The sequence below is a fragment of the Zootoca vivipara genome, chromosome 7, assembly GCF_963506605.1.
Source record: "Zootoca vivipara chromosome 7, rZooViv1.1, whole genome shotgun sequence".
NCBI classification, from domain to species: domain Eukaryota; kingdom Metazoa; phylum Chordata; class Lepidosauria; order Squamata; family Lacertidae; genus Zootoca; species Zootoca vivipara.
The window spans coordinates 90,497,645-90,524,459 of NC_083282.1; the positions used below are offsets into that span (position 1 = coordinate 90,497,645).

Consider the following 26,815-nt stretch of genomic DNA (forward strand, 5'->3'; position numbering starts at 1 on the left):
TCCGAACAGCTGATCGCGAGGCGCAATGGCTGCAGCAACCGCCGCGGATGCGGGGCGCGGGACGGCGGAGAGCGAAGCGGGAGACGGGGATCTCGGGGGCGACAGGTAAGAGGAGAGACCCCCCTCTGCAGACACGCACCTTTGGGTGGGGGGAGGGAGGGAGGGAGCCCCGGTGGTTCTTCCCGCACGGGTGTTCCCCGGGGAGAGGCGCGCTCCGTTGCGCCTGGTTGCGAAGGGAGAGAAGGCAGCGCGCCCGGGGCGGCTGGATGCGCGGAAAACGGAGCCCCGGCCGGGCTGAGCTCGCTGGCAGAGCGCCCGCCTTCTGCGCGGAAGGTCCCGGGTTCAGTCCCCAGCATCTCCCGGGATTTGCGGGGAGTCGATCCCATCAGGAGAGCGCAGAAAATGCCGAATTAGAGGACGCCCTGGCAGGGGTGCGAACTTGAATAAAATATCGGGAAGGGGGGAGGCAAGCCATTTGAATGGCCCCCTCAAATATTTCCTTTACACCATTTGAATGGCCCCCTCAAATATTTCCTTTGCCCCCTGTCACCTTCTTTGTGCACCGTCCTGAGCACTGTCTCTCTTTGGGTTTCAGTAGTCGGCATGTGGAAGGATTCAGTGGTCATGGGAGTTGGAAGCTACCATGAGGGTCATCTAGTCCACCCCCCCAGGCAGGAATCGTTTGGAGCAACTTGGGGCTCGAACCCACAACCTTGAGCTTTAGAGTTTCATGTTCAAGTGACTGAACTATGTGGGAAGACTAGGAGCCCATTGGGGCATACAGTGGAGTTGGCGAGTTTGGTCTCTACCATAGGAACCAACTCCTAAATATTGGTCTCTACCATAGGAACCAACTCCTAAAATATTGAGGGGGTGGGTAAGCCCCACCCTACGTAATCAATCACATGGTGCGGCACATTCACAGCATTTGAATGGCAATGCCCATCAGCTTTGGGAGCATTTTTTCATCGGGGGGGGGGGGGCTGGCATGTGATTGATTACGTAGGGTGGGTCTTACCCACCCCCTCAATATTTTATTCAAGTTGCCCCCCTGGTCCTTGCCAAGGACGGAGGCCCAGGGAGGCACCAAAAAGCTAATCTCTCCTCTCTGGCTCACATGCTCCCTGGGCCGTCGGGTGAGGTGTGCAGGCTCCTCTGGGTGCCTCAGCAGGGGAATACAAGGTAGGATTTGAAACTGGTCCCCAGGGTCATCTAGCCTGACCCCGGAAATCTAGCAATCAATCCATGTTTAGGTAAAGGTAAAGGGACCCCTGACTGTTAGGTCCAGTTGCAGATGACTCTGGGGTTGCGACGCTCATCTTGCATTATTGGCTGAGCCGAGGGAGCCAGCGTACAGCTTCCAGGTCATGTGGCCAGCATGACTAAGCCGCTTCTGGCGAACCAGAGCAGCGCACGGAAACGCCGTTTACCTTCTCACCGGAGCAGTACCTAATTATCTACTTGCACTTTGATGCGCTTTCAAACTGCTAAGTTGGCAGGAGCTGGGACCGAGCAACGGGAGCTCACCCTGTCGCGGGGATTCGAACCGCTGACCTTCTGATCAGCAAGCCCTAGGCGAATATCACATAACATTTCGAAACAACCAGGCACTTTTGTGTCTAAAAATTACCAGTAATTTTTGACATCTTAAATATAAGTAAATTTGATTAAGGATTAAACTTTTTGCTTTTTGCCCAATTCATCAGATGTAGCACACTTATTCCATATTAAAATCTGTTCGTCTTTACGGTGCCCCAAGATTGTTTTCGCTACAGCAGACTTAACACCCTTTGAATTGTGTTTGCAGGTTTTGAGTGGTTGTACGTATAGGTATCTTTGTTCTCTCATCCGGTGCCGACCTTTGGGATAGAATAGGCATTTAAACAAGCAAATAATACTGACCACCGACGAGGTCAAACATTGCTCTTTCTATTGCCACAGGCTCTCTTCACACCAGAGCCATAGCTGGGTGATCTTGCGCCCCTGGCAGAACCATCCAGATTGCGCCCCCTAGCCACGGACAAATTAATTCTTCTTTCTGCCTCTCCTCCAACCCCTCCCCCCACCCATTCAATTCACCCTCTATTTAAAACCATTTCTTATGAGGCAATAATCAATATTTATGGATATGTTTTAGCCAATTCTGTGCCCCCCCCCCCGCCTGTACACCTGGCGGGGGCCCAACTCGCCACCCCCTGGCTACGGCCCTGCTTTACACCAAAAAAGCTCACTTGCAGCCTTTATCTGCTAAGGTCACAAGCCGCTTCCCAATCTGCAAAGAGTAATTCCAAATGGCAATGGGTGTTGTTCATTTGGAGGAAGGTCTAGTGAATGCAATGCTCAACTAGCAGTGTTAGAAATTTGCCAGGCTCATTTTGCGACTGGCATGCGTCCGATTGTGACCATGTGGAGATCTCTGGGTGCCAGGCTGGCGACGGACATCTCCACCTGGCTGGTCCCTCCAGCTTTCTTAAGCAGGTCACCAGAAGAGCTTATTTGTTGCGTTCAATGTAAAACATGGTTCACCTCCCATCCTCAGTTAATCCCCACAACGACCCTGTGAGGTAGGCTAAGAGGTGGCGACTGACTCCAAGGTCACCCAGTGAAACTTCATGACTGAGTGGGGATTTGAACCCTGATCTCCCGGGTCCTAGTCTGACAGTCTAACCACTACACCACACTGCCTTCCTGGAGTTATTCTGCTGTGGGTCAGCTCTATAAATCAAGCAAGTTAATCAATATGGGGGGAAAGCCAAATGTCACTTAGAGAAGGGTCTGAAATACTTTTCTTGAAGCTTGAATTTGTTTTCTACTGGATCATTTTATTTCACGTTTTCATGTATTGTAAACTGCTTTGAGACTTTTTCCCTTTAAAATATGAAGTGGTATAAAAATGAAATTAATAATAATAATTGTAAACTTCACCACGAAAAGGTGCCTAGACATTCCATTAAGGTGCCATTTGGCGATTAGCTTATATATCTGAATTCCTAACACTGTCAGCTAGGCTGGGCTTTCTCTTTGTTCTGCTGGTGCAGGTCTGGAATTTAACCCACTGTGGGGATTAGGCCCTCTGGGAAGCATGGGCAGTTTTAACCTGTTGCTGACTTGCACGCCTGCCTCTTTCCGAAAACACCTGTGATGCTGTCCTGAATATCACACACAGGGCTCTGGAGTTGCACATTTTGGCCAACGAGCCAAAGGCAAGTGTCCCCCCGCCCCCACCATACCCAAAGTTTAGAAAGAGGAAGCCTCCAGTTTGATGATGTCAGTGCCCTGGGAGTTTGTCCGTCTCTGTATATAATACATACATACAGTACATACATACATACAAAATATCTGAATGACAAAAAACAGACCACAAAACACAAAGAGAAAAGCAAAACAGCTATTTTCAACGAGAGGAGCTTTTCATAATGAAGTCAAAAGAAAAAGAAATATCAGGAGGGAATGGAAACGATGCAATTATGAATCTACAAATGGGGAATAAAACACAATTTGCGTGGTGCAATGAAAGAGATAGGCAATTCCCCCCCCCTTTTCTATTTACAGATGCCACCAAATATAATATTTATTTATTTATTTATACCCCGCCCATGTGGCTGGGTTTCCCTAGCCACTCTGGGCGGCTTCCAACAAAATATAAAAAACACAGCAAGACATCAAACATTAAAAACTTCCCTAAACAGGGCTGCCTTCAGGTGTCTCCTACAAGTCTGGTACTGTAGTTGTTTTTCTCTTTGACATCTGCTGGGAGGACGTTCCACAGGGCGGGTGCCACTACCGAGAAGGCCCTCTGCCTGGTTCCCTGTAACTTCACTTCTCGCAGGGAGGGAAACGCCAGAAGGCCCTCGGCACTGGATCTTAGTGTCCAGGCTAAACAATGTGGGTGGAGACACTCCTTCAGGTATACTGGACCGAGGACATTTAGGGTTTTAAAGGTCAGCACCAACACTTTGAATTGTGCTCGGAAACATAATCATATTTCTAAGGGATTTGCCACCCATGTGCTGTGCTATATTTAATAAATGACCCCCAAACAGATGAAATGAGAAGGCTCAACATCACCCCTAGCCGCAGAAAAACGACATGCCATTCCCCCCAGAAATAGCAATGAACATAACTTTTTTAAGAATACACACACAACTTTCTTGCACGGCTTAGGGGCCGCCACAGAGAAGGCCCTCTCCCAAGCCACGAGCCACCAGCCTCTGAGGGCAGAGGAACTAGTAAGGTGGCCCCCTCTGCCAATCTTACCACCCCAGAGGGACTGTAGGGAGGAATTCTCCCTTTCAGATATTTGTTTGAGAAATTGGCCTCAGGCCCCTGGGATCTCGATGGAGGTTCTCCCAGCCTCCATAAGTGGGCTTGTGCAAAATTTTGAACAGCTGCATAGGTGTGTGTGGAGGGCAGGGGAGAAGAGCAGCAACTGGCTAAAACGCCAATGCTTTCCAGAAGCTAATGCTAAACCATTGACTAACTTCCTGCCGAGTTAGGACTCAGTACGGACCTACTGTATTATTCTCTCCAACCCTTCCTCTCCAGAGCTTGGAGCACTGACTTAGCCTAACAACAAGCCTGCGAGGTAGGCAATGTATATACTGCACTACTGCAGAAGAAGGGAAGGATGTGTTGTACGGGAAAGGAATCCAGTTTCTCGAGAACGGCTTTTAAAAGGAAAAAGAACCAAAAGCTTATCTCTGGTGGTTTTCGTGTAAATGCATTTTCAGGCGTCACTCCAAATCCTGGCGGGTTCACTATCTGGGGAGAAAAAACACATTTTTCTAAGCAACAATAGCCTGCAATTTGAATGCCGGGGGGGGGGGGGGAGAGCAACATGCTTGAAAACAGAAGCATTTCCTTGAGGGATAATTTCTGGATTCCATGCAGTTCTGTTAAAAATAGCCCATTGATAGATTGGGTGGAACTTAGCCTCCAAGTTCCCAGTCCAGGTGAAACGTCTCTCTGAAGCAAGTCATGCTAGAACAAACGGGGGTTCTGCTGGAGCCCAGCTGCCCATGAACCCCCTCTGGTTTAGCAGGTGTTGTGCAGGAGATCTTCCTCCCGGCGGATTGCCCTGGAAAGTTCCTTTAAGAAGTTTCAGTTCTTGCAGTTCTGCTCCAAGGAAAGCTTCCTTGCCTCTCTCCTCTTCCATTCACTAGGCAGGCATGTTCAACTCCCAAGAGACTGTGATCTACTCCCAGTATTTAAAAAACTGGCAGTGATCCACCCATTGTCATTGGAGGGGGGGAGGAGCATGTGTGGGGTGGGTGGATTGGCCAGAGTTGTTGAGCTTTTTTTTGCAGAGTTCTTCAGCTTTTACTTGTTAACTTTCGGTAAACTTTATTTAATTCCACGATCGATAAGGGTCCCGCAATCTACCAGGATCAGCTGGGGATCTCCCGGTAGATCGCAGTCTAGTGGTTGGACATGCCTTCACTATTGAAATTCAGATTGTAGGCATTTGGAACTAGGAAGGCTGCAATTTGGTCTTATTCAGGCACCCCCAAACTTCAGCCCTCCAGATGTTTTGGACTACAATTCCCATCATCCCTGACCACTGGTCCTGTTAGCTAGGGATCATGGGAGTTGTAGGCCAAAACATCTGGAGGGCCGCAGGTTGGGGATGCCTGGTCTTATTGACTAGAGCAGGGGTCAGCAAACTTTTTCAGCAGGGGGCCAGTCCACTGTCCCTCAGACCTTGGGGGGCAGGGTGGACTATATTTTGAAAAAAGAAGAACAAATTTCATTGCCCCACAAATAACCCAGAGATTCTTTTTAAATAAAAGGACATGTTCTACTCATGTAAAAACACACTGATTCCCAGACTGTCCACGGGCCGGATTTAGAAAGCGATTGAGCCGGATCCGGGCCCCCAGGCCTCAGTTTGCCTATCCATGGACTAGAGTGTAGACCCATTGTAGGTAATGGACATGGCTACCTTACCCCGGGACTGCAGTCTTAGGCTTGGATTCAGCTGTGTACCCTACCCTAGAAGCAAGACCCATAGGCCTTCTGAGAAAGCATGCCTCACTTTTTGCTGTACAGTATCTCCTGAAGCAGAGTCTCTGGGATTGCAAGAATCACTTTGGAAACAAGTGTTCCTGGATGTTGTTCTCCTACTAAAGCACGCAATTGCATTTCACTGCTGCTGGCTTATTTTTAATACTTGCTTTTGGCAACGGGAGCAGAGACGCTGGCAGGCCTCTCTCTGGACAGATCCTGTAAACAGATCCGTTTTATTTGGCCCTTCAAAGATTTTCGACTGTGTTTGCTCGAAAAGGGGGAGGGATATTCCCAAGTCGTAAACGAGAGGCAGACGCCGTGCAATATATTGTTCTCTCCATGTTTGAATGTGATGGCCCATCTATAACCACATGCATGGAGAGCTCGCAGGTAAAGCTACCACCGGATGGCACCAGCTTCATGTGGATTGCAGAACCTATGGAGCGGTCAGTTTGTGGGGTGAAACGGCTTTCTCCCGGCCTCCAGAGCACTGTCTGGAGAAGGCAGCGATGCCCAAGAAAATATAAGTTGACAATCCCTGAAACAGAGACCTAGCTCTCACTGAAATAGTAAACCAGTGTCCAGGCAGTACCACTTCATATTGCCAGTAGCGTTTGCATTACTGACCATATACACCATTTCCCCACCTCATAGAAAGCTAGCATGCCAGCCCTTCTCCTGGACATGCTACGTTTCATTTGGCAGGGAATTGTATTCTTATTTCTTTTCTGGCAAGGAGAATTTAATTGTGCGAGCCTCTATGTGCGCTCTGAAGTGGGTTGCAGCCCAGAGAGCTCAGTCTAAAAGCACGAGACTTCATCTCAGGGGGGGCGGGTTCAAGCCCCACATTGGGTGAAAGATTCCTGCATCGCCTGGGCCAGGGGGGTTGGGCTAGATGACCCTCGCAGACCCTTTCCAGTTCTGTGACTCAAGCTTCGAGCCACAACTTGACTCCCTCCATGAGGACCAGAGCATTTGCTGAGATTAATGTGCCTTTCAACAAGACAGCGTCTTTTCCATCCACTCTTATTTGGACGGCGCTGCTTTCAGTATAAACTGTTAGCCTAGGCCAGCCCTCCTTGCTTATCTTTCGCAGTTGGTGCCATGCCGCTGTGAGTCTGCATTTTTGCGTGTGGCAAGTAATGATCACAGTGGCTTCACCATGTGTTGACTGGCTTGCGTGCCTCGTTTTGTTTTTTTGAAGAAGGTGCCTGGGTGCTCTTACGCCACTAGGGGGAGATGAAAATCCCGCGGCTCGACGGCAGAGAGGGCCACGATTCATCAACTCTCACTGGGGGAAATATACAGTGGTACCTTGCTCCTCAAACTTAATCAGCTCTGGAAGTCCGTTCCAAAACCAAAGCGTTCCAAAACCGAGGCGCGTTTTCCCATAGAAAGTACATGCAGAAAGGATTAATCCGTTCCAGACTTTTAAAAACAACCCCCTAAAACAGCAATTTAACATGAATTTTACTATCTTATGAGACCCTTGATCCATAAAACAAAAGCAATAAACAATGTACAGTCAGTCAGTCAGTCAGTCAGTCGGTCAGTAGCTGAACTGGGATCCACACAGTCACAAAAACAAATCAACTGAAAAAGCCTCAAAACAAAAAACGCAAAATAAATAGCAAAAGCAAAAGCACCAAATATCACCTCAGAACACTGCAATCGGAAACGGAAGGCTTGAATTACAATGGGGTGGGGTGGGGTGCAAATTAGCAGCGCAACAGGAAACACGGGGACTCAAAATGGAGTGTGCTCGGCTTCCGAAAAAAGTTCGGAAACCGAAACATAGAATCATTGAATCATTGAATCATAGAGTTGGAAGAGACCACAAGGGCCATCCAGTCCAACCCCCTGCCAAGCAGGAAACACCATCAAAGCATTCTTGACATATGCCTGTCAAGCCTCTGCTTAAAGACCTCCAAAGAAGGAGACTCCACCACACTCCTTGGTAGCAAATTCCACTGCCGAACAGCTCTTACTGTCAGGAAGTTCTTCCTAATGTTTAGGTGGAATCTTCTTTCTTGTAGTTTGAATCCATTGCTCTGTGTCCGCTTCTCTGGAGCAGCAGAAAACAACCTTTCTCCCTCCTCTATATGGCATCCTTTTATATATTTGAACATGGCTATCATATCACCCCTTAACCTTCTCTTCTCCAGGCTAAACATACCCAGCTCCCTAAGCCGTTCCTCATAAGACACCTACCTACCTACTTCTTCTTTTTTGCAGCGTTCAGGTTCCACGTTTTTCTTGAACTAAGCCGTTTGGAAACCGAGGTACCACTGTAGTCAGTTGAGACTCCCGTGGGGGGAGGGGGGGTTGCTAACACAACCATTTTTCCTGTGACAGTGATCCACACAGTAACTGCGGATTTAGAAAGCTCCCTCCCCCAGAGACAGTATGCTCACTTGAATTTTTATTATTATTTAATTTATTCCATTTATACACCACCTTTTCCTCCAAGGTGCTCGAGGTGGGGTACGAGGTGGTCGTAACCCGAGGTACGACTGTATTGTACTACCAACCTTACTATATGCTTGTGAAACATGAACCACTTATAAACACCATCCCCAACTCCTCGAAAGATTCCATCAACAGTGTCTCCAAATTTTTTTACATATCACTTGGGAAGGCAGGCGAACTAATGCCAGTGTACCGGAAGAAGCAAAGATCACCAGTGTCGAAGCAATGATTCTTCAACATCAACTTCATTGGACTGGTCATGTTGTGCGGATGACTGATGATCGTCTCCCAAAGCAACTACTCTGTTCCAAACTTAAAAATGGAAAGCATAATGCTAGTGGTCAACAAAAGAGGTTCAAAGACACTCTCAAGGCAAATCTTTAAAAAAAAGGAGTATAAACACCAACAACTGGGAAACACTGGCCTGCAAGCGCTCCAATTGGAGAACAGCCTTTACCAAAGGTGTCATGGGCTTTGAAGACACCCGAACGCAGGACGCAAGGGAGAAATGTGCTAAGAAGAAAGCGTGCTTGGCAAACCCTCACCATGATTAACTCCCTCTCGGAAACTAATGTTCCCACTGTGGAAGGACGTGTGGGTCCAGAATTGGCCTCCACAGTCACTTACGGACTCACTGTTAAGACTGTGTTCATGGCTGTGTTCTTACTCAGCTATGAGGGATCACCAAAGAAGAAGAAATGTTTTAACAGAAGAAGAGCACTGGATGCTACCATTAGGGGGGGGGGCGTTCAAATGAATGCTGGGAATTTTGCCCCTATTCTCTCTCCCCACCATGGGGCACCCATTGAGGGCAAGCAAATTTCTGCCCTTCATAGGCAAGGGTTGCACAAGGCACAGAGGCCTTCTGTTATTTTGGCAACATGGTGGAATCTTCCAACTCGTCCACTGGTTTTGTTAACTGGGAAAGAAGGAACTGAGCAATTAGTCTTGGTATCAATTTGATTTATCACTTTGTCAAAGTAATTACATTCCCTCATCGGTTTATGGGAAAGATGTAAGATATTCACAAGAAAATACTGCTAAGATCAAAACACATTTTGAAAACATGTGGACGTAATAAAATGTATCATAGTATAGGTTGTGCTTTTTTCTATTTAAAAAAATGTTTAGGGTTACTCTCATTTTCCTACCCATACTGAAATATTGCCCCTCAATGAGGCCAAACTTAGATTCACAAAATGTTTAGGGGTATGCATACCCCTGTGTCCCCCCAGAAAAAAAGCACTGAGTATAGGGAAAAACCCCAATAGTTTTACAGACAAATGTGTACCATGAAAATGCACATGTCTCCGTAGACTTTCCTAACAAAAGCACTTTTTATCTGGCACTGAAAACAGTAGAAAGGAGGTTAATATTAATAGGCTAGGAGTTCCAGAAAACGGGATGCCAATATTGATTTCTTGCAAGTGCGTTACAAACATTATGGGCAAAAGACCCAAAGTGGTTGAGTATTGAGTGCTTTTCAAATGGATCCTGAGGCAGAGGAATTGAGTGTGGGTTTGGTGTTTGTTGTTTTGTATCTTGTTGTTTGGCAAAAACTTCCAAGGGTGCTAAAAGTCACAATCCAAGGATGTGAACATTGAACTCTCAACCTGCAAAATGGCAGCAGTGAAAGCTGCTTCTTCTTCTTCTTCTTCTTCTTCTTCTTCTTCTTCTTCTTCTTCTTCTTCTTCTTCTTCTTCTTCTTCTTCTTCTTCTTCTTCTTCTTCTTCTTCTTCTGCGATCACTCGTAGCCAAGTAAGATTGTCTTCCATAAACACGGATTTAACATGAGTCCGTAAGTGCTTGGGCGCTGTGCGCGCGCTGGTGGCGAAGCTCGACTGAGCGCAACCCAGCGCTGGGGAAACGAGAAGGAGGCGCAGCGCGGAGTCCTCAGAGAAGGAGAGAGACGCAGCGCAGCCTCTCAGCTCGTGGAGCGCAGTCTTGGTCAGATCGCCGGAACCCTGTGCTCACTTGGCGCCCTTCCAGCGCCCTCCAGTGCCCGGCGCCGTGGTTCTCCGCGCCACTAGCCTCTATGGCTAGGACGGGCCTGATCAAGAAAGTAGTCGTAGCACAATGATAGAGACACGCTTGGAAGAGACAGAATATCTTGACCAATTTCAGTCTGGTTTCAGTATGGAACTGGCCTTGGCATCCCTGACAAGAGAACCTTGATCAGCAAAGGGACATCGAGAGTGTGACCTTGCATTTAGTATAGCCACACCAGAAATTTGCAACACTGCTTCTAAGGAAGTCAGCCAGATGCCCACAGCCCTGATATTTCCTTTTCAGCTGAAAATGTATTTCTTTTGCCAAGCGTTACTAAAGAATTGATACGATTCAGCTCAGTTGGCAGAGCACAAGGCTTGTGGGTTCGAGTCCCATGTTGGATTCTATGACTCTATGTAGTGTTGGTTGCTTGTTCTGTGTTTAATAGTTTTGTGATGTTGGAGCGATTTCCTTTTACATAGACTTAATATTTTTATGAGCTGCCTGTTTATAAATATTAATAATGGTAGCAATAAAAATTAGCAGCGTAGGAGAATAACATTGTCTTCCACAGGCAGAGGGCCTTCTCAGTAGGGGCGCCCGCCCCGTGGAACGTCCTCCCATCAGATGTCAAGAAAATAAACAACTATCTGACTTTTAGAAGAAATCTGAAGGCAGTCCTGTTTAGGGAAGTTTTTAATGTTTGATATTATTATTATTATTTGCACTCAAGAGGTAGCATAGTAAGTGTCTCTCGTGAGTGTATTGTACACAACCCAGGTGCCACCAGTGAAAAGGCCCTGTCTCCTCACCTCCTATAAAGGACTGTGGAATGCAAGGTGAGATTTAATTCTGATCTCATCTTTGCATGATGGGTCCCAGCAGAAGTCACTGTGGCCACCTTTTCTTGTCATTCATATTGTAATCCTCCCGAGGCAGGGACCTTCTTAGTTCACGCCACCCAGTTATGTTAGTGGTATATGCTACAGTACTAATAATGTTTAAAAACAATAGATGATGTGCCTTGTGGGGCACCTTTGGGAGAAGAAAGGGCTAAGGAGTAAACCCTACACAAATCAGGAGTGGAGTCCCTAAGATGGTTGGATGGCATCTTGAATGCCTCCTTCCGGCAGCTCCTGCAGCCAGGCTGGTGCCAAACATATTGCTTTCCTTTCCTTGGGACCACATCAACGAGGCCGAGAGGAGGGATCTTGTCGTCTGGACTGCCCAAGACCTCCAGACACAGCCCAGGCTTGCACCCTAGGGAAGTCACTTCGGTGCTACAAAGACAGCAAAAAATAAAATAAAATAATATCTGAATTACATTAAATAACATAGTCACTTTATAGCCACAGTGTACAGCCCTTTCCTAGAGTTCTGGGTTGATTTAGAAAAAGATGTGTCAATATGTGTCAATATCCCCACCCCTCCCCGGCATAGATGGTGTTTCTTGCATAGCTCATCATCTTTGTAGCTCATCACGGGTGTGAATTGCACAATTGTGTACTTCTCCACATTAGTTGGCCTGGTCATGTGAGCAGGGCCGTCTCAAGCAGGCCGGGCACCCTGGCGCCGTGGTGCGGAGATCGCTCTGGCGCCCTGTGCCACCCAGCCTACCCCTAGAGCTGGCCCTGCATGTGAGGTTGGTCAATCAGTAGATTGACCAAATGACATCAAGTATTTGAGCAGTTGAACAGCAGTTCCCAAACTTTTTAAGGCACTGCTGCCTTGGTTCCATAAACTCACCCCAAGTGCCCCCTGCCCTGCCCTGCCCCTCAAAGGCATTATTCAGAATAGCAGTTTGCATGGGCCACCAACGCAGTAAAGTTCAAAACAGTAGCAGAAGTAAGTAAATTTTTATTTATACCCCGCCCTCCCTGGCTAAGACCGGGCACAGGGCAGCTAACATCAAATGTCAAATACATTAAAACACAATCAAACAATTGATTAAAATACAGCTTAAAAATTAGAATCAGGATAAAATTAAATGACTGCCCATGAAATTACAACCGTAGGGGTCGGGAACCTCAAGTATTCATCAGGGCCAGCTATCCATGTTGGTCCCACATGAGCCGATAAAAGGGCCAAAGAGGTAACTTACAGGGTCCCATAGAGGGGGGTCAGTTAGTTGCACATTTGTTCAAAAATCCAAAAAGCAGGTTTCAAAGTGGGCTTTCTCTAGTTCCAGGCCATGGATGGAGGTGGACGAAACCAGGAAAGGAGATTGACAACCAAAGGGAACGCTGCTTTGGCACCAGTAATTACACGCCACTTAGTTCGAGTCTCGCCAGCCAGATGTTTGGACTACAACACCCATCATCCACAGCCGATGGGAGTTGTCCTCCAAAATGTCTGGAGGGCACCAGGTTGGCAAAGCCTGATGTCGCTGATGTATTGCTTAGGAAGAGGAAGAGAACAGGAAACGATGAGACAATATTGTGAAACATCACCGCCAGCACACTTGTTGCTGCTTCTTGGCATATGACCTTGTGGGGGAACCCTAAGGGCCCCCAAAATATGTTTTGTGTGAGAAACTTATAAAGAGCCCCAACTGAATGAGATATTGGAGTTCTGTTAAAATCCTTGGTTCATGATAGTTTCCTTTTGTTCATAAAAGACACATAGCCCGGTTGCTGCTTGGTTGCTAGAAATACCAAAGATAAAACATTTGGGGAGGGAACTTCTGAAGAGTAAAATTATGGGAGTCTGGCCGTTTCAGCTTACCAAGGACGACTCCCCTTATGTAGGCTTGTTATCTAGGTGAACATAAATCTCCGACTACAATTATCCTTTCTTTTAGTATGTAGGCTTGTATCTATGTAGGCTTCAGAACTTTAGAAGCGAGGGGCCCTAGAAGGGCTGGACACACGTCAAGTTGCGGGCTGGAAATCCAGAAAGTTGCATCCTGTGAGTTTCTGCCAACTACCCTCTGCTAATGTTTGCAGCGTTGAATTCTTTGTCTGGGAACCCATCACTTGAAGAGACAGGCAAACTAATGCCAGTGTACTAGAAGAAGCAAAGATCACCGGTGTTGAAGCAATGATTCTTCAACGTCAACTTCGCTGGACTGGTCATGTTGTGCGGATGCCTGATGATCGCCTTCCAAAGCAACTACTCTATTCCAAACTTAAAAATGGAAAGTGTAATGCTGGTGGTCAACAAAAGAGATTTAAAGACTCTCTCAAGGCAAATCTTTAAAAAATGTAGTATAAACACCAACAATTGGGAAACACTTGCCTGCGAGCGCTCCACCTTTACCAAAGGGCTTTGAAGACACTCGATCTCAGGACGCAAGGGAGAAATGTGCTAAGAGGAAGGCACGCTTGGCAAATCCACACCGTGATCAACTCCCGCCCGGAAACCAATGTCCCCACTGTGGAAGGACGTGTGGATCCAGATTTGGCCTCCACAGTCACTTACGGACTCATTGTTAAAACTGTGTTTATGGAGGACAATCTTACTCGGCTATGAGGGAGTGCCAAAGAAGAAAGCCTATAAAGGGTCCGGGGAGGGTAACGCACGCCCATTCGGCCTTTGTGGAAGTGACCATGCTGAACCTATTTACTGCAGTAAATAAATTTTGGGCTCTTTCTTCAGCGCGACTCACGAGTAGTTAATGGTACTAGTGAGACAAGCAGATTTGCCATGCGACAAGCTGATCAGCTTTTCCTTAGTCCCCATTTTTGGCAGCTCGGTTTGCTTGGTATCCCGAAAGGGGCCTGCTCCGTCTCGGCACCCGATTGGCAGCAAGTGCTTCTCTTTGCAATAACAGGAAGCCCCTTTTGCCTTCCTATCTCTTTACCGCAATGCGTTCCCATCCTCTTTCAGGCAGATCCACCCTTTGTATCTATCCAGTTTTTTTGTCCCCCCCCCCACCCTTTGTATCTAATGGGTTTCGTTTCCCACAACAGACCACCCAGGGCATGTGATGGCTGTAACTTATATGAGAGGGCAAGCAGCCAGTCAATTTGCTGAGAGCGCATAGTGAGGAAGCCGTACCGGGTGGCAAGGAGGGGAGTTTATTCTTAGACGTTTTGATGGCCCAGATGGACGGTCTACGTTGGGGCTTATGCAACCACCTCAAGGAGGAACATCCATGGCTGGGGTGGCTTAACTTGAGGCTAAGGATGGAGGAGAAATTCGATTCAGGGCACATTTGAAGGTGGACTTATCGGATTTGCACTCTCCAAAACAGTTATCCTTCCAACTTTGAAATGACCCGAATTTTGCAATGCAAAATTCCAACCAGGTAATGATTGCAAAAGCACATCTGTTAGGAGGAAGTGTGTGTGAGACACAGACAATATCATGGAAATTAACATAGTGTAATGCATTGTAGTAGGAAAAATTGCTTCTGAAAATGTGCATGTTAAACTGCATATACAATCGTACCTTGGATCTCGAACAACTTGCAAGACGAATGTTTTGGGCCCCGAACGCCGCAAACACGAAAGCGATTGTTCTGGTTTGTGAACATTCTTCGGAACCTGAACATCCAATGGGGCTTCTGATTGGCTTCCTGCAGCCAATCGGAAGCCGCACCTTGGTTTCCAAACATTTTGGAAGTCGAACGAACTTCCAGAATGGATTCCGTTTGACTTCCAAGGTACCACTGTAAAAGCATGGATGATGGCAGTTCTAGTCCTGCAAAATCTGGAGGAGGGCAGATTAGCCACCCCTGCACTAATGATTTGCATTGCAGCAAGATAATTACAAGCTGAGGTGCCTCTGCTCCCATTAGCGCCTGGGACCTGGGAGTGTAGAACTAAGGTGGCATTCCCCAATGTGGCGCCTTCAGGTGCCTTGGACTACAACTCCCATCAGCCCCGGCCAGCTTGGCCCATCTAGCCCAGCATCATGTTCTGACGGTGACTAACCAGATGCCTGTGGGAAACCCACAAGCAAGATAGCAATCTTCCAACAACTGTGGTAGCAGAGCACAACCCTCTCCTAATTGCCTAATCCACGCAGGGGTAGGCAACCTCAGGCCCATGGGCTACAAGTGGCCCACGGGGATTGTTTAACTGGCCCACGAGCTGCCCTCAAACCAAGCCACCCACTCAGCGAGTCCCCATGCACTCCGCTAAACTGGCACAGCATGGCATGGGGACTCGCTTCCGGGGTGCTGCAAATCACGTCTGCGCATGCTCAGATGCCGAAAATCATGTCTGCGCAGATGCTGGGAATCGTTTCTGCGCAGATGCAGACGCCGGAAATCGCGGCCATGCGCACTTATGCGTGTGCGTATGGAGGGATCTCCACTGGAGTGAACCGGCCCGGGCGAGGTAAACCTTGCCGACCCCTGGTAATCCCATTTTAAAGCGATCCAATTTGTTGACCACCCCCGCCTCCTGTGGCAGTGAGTTCCACAGTTCATGCACTTTCTTTTGTACGCCCCGTATCTTCTGACATTCCGCTCCACTGGCGTTCTTGTGCTGAGGAGGGAAGAAAAGCCTTCCTCCGCCCCCTCTTCCCATGCCAGGCGTCGGCCCACCTCTCTTGTGCATTGCCCTTCTCCGCCAGGCCCCGGACGTGCCCCAAATGTCAGGAGCGGCTGCCTGTGTTTTGGTTGCCTCCGGAGCAGAGGGGCTGCTTCGGAGGCTGTGCCGTGCGACTCCTCCTCTCTTTACAAAGTCAGTGCTATTAATATCAGGTAATGAACATAATCTCTAGGTTAAGCTATCCTCTTATGCATGTTGGCTACTCTCTCGTTCCCCGGGCAGGGCTCTCTCTTCTCTCCTTCTCTCGCTGTTGACACCACACCAGACTTTTTCGGGTCTCCTTGAACACTGCCAGTTTGTAGGTTTCCCCCCCTTCCCTCCCCTTGTGATCCGTGGCGAGACCCACGTTTCATTTCACTGTAATGGCCAGAATGCATGTAATCAACTTCCTAGGGACTCTTAATTCTTTGAGGCTGCGATGAGACACACACACACACACACACGCCACAAGCCAGCTCTCCCAGGGTCAAAAACACCTGGATCCTTTTTGCCACTTCCACAGTCACCCCAGACCCTTCTCCGGCTAGGGGGAGATGAACAGATCTCCTGTATATTCAGGGGTGAGGATTTCTGGCTGCTGGGCCCTCGGACCTGAAGGCAGGTGAGTGCTTTTGTCGTCCCCCCCCCTTTCCAGATGTAAATTAACTCTCGTAGGCAGGATGGACGAGTTTTTAGAAGGCTTCGAAAACAGAGGAGGGGGTGGTGAAGAGAGGAGAGGGGAGATCTGCTTTCTGGATTGCAAAACAAAACTCTTGTTTTTGGAAATTTCAGGAGCAGCGCATTAGAGAACTGGCTGTTTCGCAGATATCGGGAGGGTGCAATGCGGGGTGAGTGGGTGGGTGCAACTGGGCTTTTTTGAGGGGTGCTGCTGCCTTGCATTCACTTGGGCTGGTTCTTTTGTGAATTGATTCACTGCCCCACCCACTTTATGGTAACTAGGGAGCAAAATGTGTTTCCGCGTGAGAACACGCTCTGAATAAAGCATGCATCCTTTGGTCAGTCGGAAGCAGGTAGAAAAGTTCTTAACTTGCCCCTTACTGGACCTATGAGCTATTTGGGGAGATGGAAGGTGGGTTTTGTTGCATCATTTGAGCCAAAAGACTATTCTACACTGTACTGATGATAACAGTAAGGGGTTTGGATGTTATTCCGGATCAGATCTTGGAGGGTGGGGAGAATGATCGCTCCCTCTAATTCTGATGTTCAAGCTGTGAGTGCCATTGCTTGTGTAGTCAGAATAGCCCCACCCACACGTATGAGAGAAGTATCTGCAAACTTGAGGGATCCCAAAGTTTGCAATAGAAAAAAAAGTTTTTGTTTTTGTTTTAAAAAAAAACTTGGCAAGGAGTTTGTGGGGGTGGGAGGGCAATACAACAAAATGAGGAACTGGGCATGCTTACTGATTGCTGACAGATTGTGGTTGGGATGGAATGGAAAACTGAGCAGGTGGGGGAATGGAATGGAGTATCCTGGAGGAACAGAAACACTCCATGCTGCAACATTTTGTTGCAGATCCTACTTGCCTATTTATGGATTTGTGTGTGTGTGTTTGCTTGTGTTTCTGTTGTTTCTTCCCATCCCTGTTTTTAAGATGGAAAAATAATAGCACATTTAAAGATATCACTTCACTTCTCCCTAGTGAACACCATACCTTCCAACTCTCTGATGAATAGCTATTTTTTTCACTGCGTATTTGGCTTGCTGATGTGCTTGTATCTGATACAAGAGTTCATCCCCTTGATTTCTCCTTTGACAGCAGAGACAATAATTTTTGGCAACCTTGCTGGTGTCTCCTGAATTTTGACCTTTTCAGCGTTAATAGTATTTTGGAGAACAGGTTGTTCAGCGTATACTCGGTTCTGATGTATATTTTGCCGTAGGAAGCTTAGTTTGGACAGAATTGAATATACTCTTCCACAGTTAATGCCAAATACATGACTTCTGATAAATGAGCCACCATGGTTGCTAGAGGGCTGTGAAAATTTGTGTCCTGGGCTTTTTAGACTCGTCTGCCCAGGTACTTTGTTGTTGTTGTTTAGTCGTTTAGTCGTGTCCGACTCTTCATGACCCCATGGACCATAGCACGCCAGGCACTCCTGTCTTCCACTGCCTCCCGCAGTTTGGTCAAACTCATGTTTGTAGCTTCAAGAACACTGTCCAGCCATCTCGTCCTCTGTCATCCCCTTCTCCTTGTGCCCTCCATCTTTCCCAACATCAGGGTCTTTTCCAGGGAGTCTTCTCTTCTCATGAGGTGGCCAAAGTATTGGAGCCACATCTTCAGGATCTGTCCTTCCAGTGAGCACTCAGGGCTGATTTCCTTCAGAATGGATAGGTTTGATCTTCTTGCAGTCCATGGGACTCTCAAGAGTCTCCTCCAGCACCATAATTCAAAAGCATCAATTCTTCGGCGATCAGCCTTCTTTATGGTCCAGCTCTCACTTCCATACATCACTACTGGGAAAACCATAGCTTGAACTATACGGACCTTTGTCGGCAAGGTGCTGTCTCTGCTTTTTAAGATGTTGTCTAGGTTTGTCATTGCTTTTCTCCCAAGAAGCGGGCGTCATGTATTATCTGAAACCAAAGGGGGGGGGTGTATTGCTTGCCAGTTGTGAATTCCCTGCCCCTCAGCTCTCCCACCCCACTACCAAGGGGAAGTAGAGGCAGCAACAGGGACAAAGGCATCTCGCACAAATTACCTGTAAATATTGGTGCTGTCGAGGTGCCCAAAGTCCCCTCTCTATCCCTCTGGAGATTCCGATGTTCAAATGCAGCAGAAGCGAACTCCTTGCGCATGAATAACAGCTACGACTGAGCGTCATGGATTCCTGCCTTTTTCCTCCCTCCCCGCTGTTGTTGTTGTCGCTTGCTCATGTTGGCGTCACTCTGGGAACAAGACGCACTTGTTAATTGCCGCTGCAGCGTTATTCTCTCTCTCTCTCTGAGGGAGCCGGTTGGTGGTTATTTTGAAGGTGAGGTGCACATGTGCCCCTGTCTGCTTCCGCAGCCCCCAGTGCCTGATTCATATTCCAGCAGATCGATGTTGCTAGGAGCACAGTGCGAGTTGCAAGGCGCCTCTGCGTTGTGCTCACAGAAATGCACTGCAGCTGCCCTGGCAAATGGTGAGGGGTCCCCAGCATTGTGCTTAATAATAATAATAATAATAATAATAATAATAATAATAATAATAATTTATTATTTATACCCCGCCCATCTGGCCGGGTTCCCCCAGCCACTCTGGGCGGCTTCCAACAAAACATTAAAATACAGAAATCCATCAAACATTAAAAGCTTCCCTAAACAGGGCTGCCTTGAGATGCCTTCTAAAGGTCGGGTCATTGTTGTTCTCTTTGACCTCTAGTGGGAGGGCATTCCACAGGGTGGGTGCCACTACCGAGAAGGCCCTCTGCCTGGTTCCCTGTAACTTGGCTTCTCGTAGCGAGGGAACCGCCAGAAGACCCTCGGCGCTGGACCTCAGTGTCCGGACAGAACGATGGGGGTGGAGAGGCTCCTTCAGGTACACTGGACCGAGGCCGTTTAGGGCTTTAAAGCTCAATACCAACACTTTGAATTGTGCTCAGAAATGTACTGGGAGCCAATGTAGGTCTTTCAGGACCGGTGTTATGTGGTCTCGGCAGCCGCTCCCAGTCACCAGTCTAGCTGCCGCATTCTGGACTAGTTGTAGTTTCCGGGTCACCTTCAAATGTAGCCCCACATAGAGCGCAATGCAGTAATCCAAGCGAGAGATAACTAGAGCATGCACCACTCTGGCGAGACAGTCCACGGGCAGGTAGGGTCTCAGCCACCATACCAGATGGAGCTGATAGACAGCTGCCCTATACACAGAATTGACCTGCGCCTCAATGGACAGCTGTGAGTCCAAAATGACTCTCAAGCTGCGCACCTGGTCCTTCAGGGGCAGTTACCGCATTCAGGACCAGGGAGTCCTCCACACCTGCCTGCCTTCTGTCCCCCACAAACAGTACTTCTGTCTTGTCAGGATTCAATCCATCCTCCAACCGCCTCCAGACACTCACACAGGACCTTCACTGGTTCTGATTTGAAAGAGAGGTAGAGCTGGGTATCATCCGCATACTGATGAACACCCAGCCCAAACCCCCTGATGATCTCTCCCAGCGGCTGCATGTAGATGTTAAAAAGCATAGGGGAGAGGACAGAGCCCTGAGGCACCCCACAAGTGAGAGCCCACCCTTAAAAACCACTCTTTAAAAACAGGGGTGCCAGGAGTGGGGGTCGTGGCCATTAGGCAGAGTGAGGCAGTTTTTTGGCAGCTGTTGATGGAGGACACCAATAGGTTGCAAATTGTGGGCTAATTATTATGATAAGAGTCGGCTGGGTCAGGCCAATGGTCCGTCTAGCCCAGCATCCTGTTCTCACCGTGGCCAACCAGATGCCTGTGGGGAACCCGCAAGCAGGATTTGAACACAAGATCACTTTCCCCTCCTGTGATTTCCATCAACTAGTGTTCAGAACCGTGGCTCAGCTTCGGATTTAGGGTGGTACGGTCTGAAGGCAGCCCTGCGTAGGGAAGTTTTTTAACCTTTGACCTTTTGTTGGAAGCCGCTCACAGTGGCTGGAGCAACCCAGCCAGATGGGTGGGGTATGAACACATCATCATTATTATTATTATTATTATTATTATTTATTTATTATTATTATTATTATTAGGCAAAATTGAGAAGACCCATAATTGAGAAGATCCGTTTGGGGGCACCAATATTTGGCCTTGCTCAGGGCACCGTATTACCGAAGAAGTTCAAAGTCTGCCCCTGCAATGCTTCCTCCAACTGTGGCAGCAGAACCTATCCCAGTTGGCTCCCAGTATGTTTCTGAGCACAATTCAAATTGTTGGTGCTGACCTTTAAAGCCCTAAATGGCCTCGGTCCAGTATACCTGAAGGAGCGTCTCCACTTCCATCGTTCTGCCCGGACACTGAGGTCAAGCACCGAGGGCCTTCTGGCGGTTCCCTCGTTGCGAGAAGCCAAGTTGCAGGGAACCAGGCAGAGGGCCTTCTCGGTGGTGGCGCCCGCCCTGTGGAACGCCCTCCCATCAGATGTCAAAGAGGAAAACGGCTACCAGACTTTTAGAAGACATCTGAAGGCAGCCCTGTTCAGGGAGGCTTTTAATGTTTAATAGATTGTTTTATTTTATTTTTCTGTTGGAAGCCGCCCAGAGTGGCTAGGGAAACCCAGCCAGATGGGTGGGGTATAAATAATAAATTATTATTATTATTATTATTATTATTATTATTATTATTATTATTATTATTATCCCTCATGGCTAGTAGCCACCCATAGCTGTTATGGGTGCATTTATTTATTTTTTACTGCTCCGTAGTATCCACAAACCAAGGGACCATAGCGACAACACTGCTTTCTGGCTCTTGGACCCTGGTCACTTCCCAGTCCTCTCCAGTGGGTCCAAGAAGACAAAGTTGGGAGGATCCCTGGCATAGCTGCCAAGTCTCCCGTATTCCCCGGGAAATCCCCGTTTTTCCAGCTGTTCCTAGCTGAAAAAACTGATTTTTTTGTTTTTCCCTGGTATATTCTGGCGCGACGGCCATTTTGGAACTGGGCGGAGCATGCTCAGAAGCAACTTTTGATGCTGCTCTGCCCAGTTCCAAAATGGCTGCAGTGCGACTTCTGGCGCGGCGGCCATTTTGGAACTGGGCAAAGCAGCATCAAAAGTCACTTCTGAGCATGCTCCGCCCAGTTCCAAAATGGCGGCGGCACTACTTCCGGTCTGCTACTTCTGCCCGGTCCCTTATTTCTCCGACAGCAACTTGGCAGGTATGATCCCTGGGGTAGCTCTCATTGGAGGCCAGGCTACTTATTCGATGTCTGGATAGATGCTCCAAAAAGGAGGCGTGTCTGAAAATCTGGATCGAAGGAGGGAAAAGTGTGGGAAGGCAGTGATCTGGAGAAGAACGTCATACGGACATCGGAGAATTAATGGAGGAGGTACAGGAAGATGACTATCCACATTAAACAACAGAGCGGATGATCCCTTTGTCTGTGCACACAAGCAGTATCGACACACCGTGAACAAGGGATGGCCAGCCTTTGGATTCCAACCCCCTCTTACCCCTGTCTTATTTATCCTGCTGGTTGGGGCTGATGGAAGTTGGGAGTCCTGCAATTTCTGAAGCACAGCAAGATCCTCGTTCCTGCAGCAGCTGGAGCAGAGCTTGAAGCGACGTGCGACTGTGACGGGTGTTCGCATGTTGCAGCAAATGAGTGCGCACTCGAAAGGGATGTTCGCACGTTACGTTCAGCAGGTGTACAATCCCCGTCCTTGGTGTGAGAATACCAGTGTCATAACCTCAGCCTTCTGCTCATCTGTGGAAGGCTGGGAGTCTGAAAAGCAGGATAATTTGCTTAGAAAACACTCTCAAACTGCAGAGCCACGTTCTTTGGCATCCAACCAGATGTTTGGGTTTTCAAACCAAAACCGAGACCACAGGAAGAGTGGGGAAGGCCTCCCTCTTTCTTTTCTCTAGTTTCCGCCTTCACTGGTTCTGATTTGAAAGAGAGGTAGAGCTGGGTATCATCCGCATACTGATGAACACCCAGCCCAAACCCCCTGATGATCTCTCCCAGCAGCTGCATGTAGATGTTAAAAAGCATGGGGGAGAGGACAGAATTCTGAGGCACCCCACAAGTGAGAGCCCAGGGGTCTGAACACTCACCCCCCACCTCCACTCTCTGAACACGGCCCAGGAGGAAGGAGCGGAACCACTGTATAACAGTTCCCCCAGCTCCCAAACCCTCTAGACGGTCCAGAAGGATGTTATGGTCGATGGTGTCAAAAGCCGCTGAGAGATCCAGCAGGACTAGGAAACAGCTCTCACCTTTGTCCCTAGCCCGCCGGAGATCATCAACCAGTGGGACCAAGGCAGTTTCAGTCCCATGATGAGGCCTAAATCCCGACTGGAAGGGATCCAAATGGTCCGCTTCTTCCAGGCGTGCCTGGAGTTGTTTAGCAACCACTCGCTCAATCACCTTGCCCAGGAATGGAAGATTTGAGACTGGGCGATAGTTGGCCATATTGGCCGCATCTAAAGATGGTTTTTTAAGAAGCGGTTTAATACCCGCCTCTTTCAGCCGGTCTGGGAAGGCTCCCTCACAGAGAGAAGCATTCACCAACCCGCGAAGCCCATCGCCCAGCCCTTCCCGGCTAGCTTTTATAAGCCAGGATGGGCAAGGATCAAGGAGACAGGTGGTTGGTTTCACTCGTCCAAGCAGCTTGTCCACATCCTCGGAGGTAACAGATTGAAATTGATCCCACACAACTTGACTAGACAGGACTCTAGCACTCTCCCGCCCCGGCCCTGCTCCCATGGAGGAGTCTACCTCTTCCCGAATCTGAGCGACTTTATCTGCAAAAAACTTTGCAAAATCATTGCAGGAGATCATGTGGCCCGTACTGGGCCCGGATGGAGCAGGTGGTTCCGCTAAATTGCGAACCACCTGAAAGAGTCTCCTGCTGCTGTTCTCCGCAGATGCAATAGAGGCGGTGAAGAAAGTCTTCTTCGCCGTCGATACCGCCACTTGGTAGGCTCGACATTGAGCTCTAACCCGTGTCCGGTCAGATGAAGAAGAAGAAGAAGAAGAAGAAGAAGAAGAAGAAGAAGAAGAAGAAGAAGAAGAAGAAGAAGAAGAAGAGGAGGAGGAGTTTGGATTTGATACCCCGCTTTATCACTACCCTAAGGAGTCTCAAAGCGGCCAACATTCTGCTTTTCCTTCCTCCCCCACAACAAACACTCTGTGAAGTGAGTGGGGTTGAGAGACTTCAGAGAAGTGTGACTAGCCCAAGGTCACCCAGCAGCTGCATGTGGAGGAGCGGGAAATCGAACCTGGTTCACCAGATTACGAGTCTACTGCTCTTAACCACTACACCACACTGGCTCTCTTTCTGACAGTAAGAGCTGTTTGACAGTCGAACGGTCTCCCTCAGAAGGTTCTGGACTTGCCTTCCTTGGAGGTTTTTAAGCAGAAGTTGGATGGACATCTGTCATGGATGCTTTAGTTGAGACTCTGGCATTGCAGGGGGTGGGACTAGAGGACCTTTGGGACCCCCTCCAACTCTACGATTCTATTTGAGGCCCCCACTCCAGGCAAATGCTCTTCCCTGAAGGGAGCATGAAAATCTTTCCAAGGGGCATCTTCTCTGGAATATTTCAGCTCGCTTCTCAATGGCCAAATGCCGAGTACTGTATGCATAAGGATAATAGTTAACTTTGTTGTGGAGCCCAGGGAACTCTTAAAAGGAGCTTTCCAGGTGTTTAGTTTCCTGGATCAAAGGCAGGGGGAGCACTTTGCAAGACGGTTGGCAAGCTTTGCAAAACCTGAGCAACCAGATAAGAAGGCGGGGGTGGGGTGGGGGTGGGGTGGGGAAGTTCATGACTGCTTTTGTTTCCCTTGGTACTCCTTGTGCAACTTTGAAACCCAAACACATGACCTGTCCTTAATGCAATAGGCAGAGCTGTCCTATACACCAGTTATGTCCGAGGAGGAGAGAGATGCTGCTTCCATGCATGCCTGTGTTGTGTGACTGCAAATTCTTGGAGAACACTTATCAATGGCTCTGCTCTGCCTCCACAGTTGGAGGGCAGCGATGCTTCTGAAGAACACTTTCTGGAAACTGCAGGAGGGGGAGAAGGCTGCTCTTGTGCTCGGATCCTGCTTGCGGGTTTCTCTCTGTGGTCAACCACTGTGAGAACAGGAGGCTGGACTAGGTGGGTCATTGGCGTGATCCATAAGGGTCTTCTTACCATTTCTGTGTCCTGAGTGTATGTGATCAGCTCAGGGGAGAGAGGGTGAAACTCACAACCAGAAAATGGCAGCAAAAGTGGCCGACACGCCCCACCCACCCCCGTCATCGCTGGAAACCATGAGTGATTTTCTCGTGCCAGTGTCGTGAAAGTTCCACTTCTGTCAAAGTCCCGTGACCGGGATAGGATTCTGCCCCGTGGCTGGGAGAACTTCCTTCTTTTTAAATCCTGAATCTGCAGACAAGGATAAGTAGGGTTGAAGCCATTCTAGAGAGAAGACTTCTCCTCTCTCTCTTTTTTTCTTCTTCTGCTCCTCTGCCTTTTAACAGCAGCCTGGCATGTGGAAACCAAATAGGTGAGGCTTCTCTTGTCATGAAGATAAAAGCTTCACCTGTCCAATTTCCACCTGACAGGCTGCTGTTAAATGCACAGGTGTGGGGCCAGTTAAAATTTTAAAAAGGATACAACCCCAAGTTCAGGAACGCAATCCCAACCACCTCTTTTCTTCAATTCTATTCAGCCTGACCTTGGACTTGGAGACCTCATTTTTGACTCCCAGATAATCCTGGAAAGGGGAGAAACTTTACCCACACTTACTGGGTAGAGGGCTTTGGATCTCCTTACCTGTATGCAAAGGGGAGGGGCCCCCTCTCTGTTTTCATTTGCATGGTACTCTCTAAAGTCCTGCCCCAGGGCCCTGGCTTTTGCCGAGCTGCTGTCCCCATCAGTGCATTGGCAAGAGGATGTGAGCCCAGGGTGGAAAATGGGAGGCGGAGCAGAGAGAGGCCGGCCGAGGGAAAAGATCAACTATAAATAACCTGTCCTGCCCTGTCCCCGTCTCAATGAGCTGCTGTTGCTCCAAGCGGCTTATCCCGCTGGCCTGGGGCCATTGGGGGTGGAGAGGGGCGGGTGCGTGCCTGCCATGTGCTTGCCAACTGCGAAAGAGCTCTTTGAGGAAGTTTATCTGCCCTGCTCCCAAAACCGCGCAGGGATTGATGGCTGAGAGAGAGGCTGCTTCGCTGACCTTTGCCGAGTGCTTCGTATCATATAAAAATCGGAGAGCCGGCAGCCTGCAGAGCTTCATCGCGCTATCCGGCTGCGATGGCCACGTTGGTGCCAAACATGCCGCTTGTGTCCCTCTCTGCCCCCTCGGCTGCCGGCCAGAGGGCAGGGTTTGAAATACAAGCTGCAAGAGCCTCTGCGGCAGAAGAACGGGGGCATTATCTGGCCCCCAAGACAGCACCCGCACCGTATGTTTAAAGCGCTGTGATACCGCTTTAAACCGTCATGGCTTCCCCACAGCCACCCAAAAATCCTGGGAGCTGTAGTTTGTTCAGCATGCTGAGTTGCCAGGAGATTCCCCATTCCCCTCCTCAGAGCTACAATTCCCAGAGTTCCCTGTGTTGTGACGTGGGGTTTGTGATTTCAGCTCTCTTGACAAAACATGCTGGAGACAGTTCTCTAGTAACAGCTCTTTATTAAAGTGAACAAGACTGAAGACTGAGGAGAGGAAAGCTACATTTATAGGGACAGGGGACTAGCTAGGAAGGGATACATTTTGGAGGGAACAATATCAAGCAATCACAGTGCTGCCTTTTGGAGGAAACCAATAAGACAGAGGATCCAAATACAGCAGCTTAAATGAACCAATAGTAGCTGTACCCTCTGGAACCAAAAGGCAGTTACTTTATCCTAATGCAAATACAGACAATAATAATACAGATATAAAATCCTTTGACTCAATACACAACACCCCTCCCCCCCTAGTGAGCACAGCAGACGTAATCCCTCAGGTACTGTGGGGTCCTACAACTTCTACCTGATCTCCTGACAACAGGTGTTGCAGCTTCTGGATTGGGTGTTACCTGTGGTGGAGGGGCTGCTATAGTGGTTTCATCAGGAACAGATGGAGTCCCAGACATCTCAGGGTCCCCGACCTGTACCTCGTCATCATGAGGACTAGCAGACCCTGGTTCATTTGCTGAAGCCCCTGGTGATTGTACCTCTGGACCATTTTCACTCTGGTCTCGCAGCTGTGCGTCATTAGCCAGGGATG

At 48.5% G+C, this 26,815-nt stretch overlaps 1 protein-coding gene and 1 long non-coding RNA gene across 5 annotated transcripts in view; one reads left to right on the forward strand and one right to left on the reverse strand.

Moving 5' to 3' along the window:
• The window catches only part of UCKL1 (uridine-cytidine kinase 1 like 1), a 60,499-nt gene continuing 33,684 nt past the window's right edge, over nucleotides 1-26,815 (forward strand). For 3 of the 4 annotated variants that reach the window (XM_035122407.2, XM_035122406.2, XM_035122408.2), the window contains exon 1: nucleotides 1-105. In XM_035122407.2, the coding sequence (XP_034978298.1) occupies nucleotides 26-105 (80 nt within the window). In that variant the 5' untranslated portion in view covers nucleotides 1-25. Of the gene's footprint in view, nucleotides 106-11,736; nucleotides 16,567-26,815 lie in introns of those variants that run through there. The other variant, XM_035122409.2, reaches the window with a different exon arrangement.
• Nucleotides 11,610-25,487, reverse strand: LOC132592465 (uncharacterized). Its single transcript, XR_009557965.1, has 4 exons — nucleotides 25,384-25,487; nucleotides 22,071-22,342; nucleotides 18,665-18,851; nucleotides 11,610-11,744 (listed from the first exon to the last, which is right to left on the reverse strand). It is a non-coding gene; the product is annotated as an uncharacterized LOC132592465 (long non-coding RNA).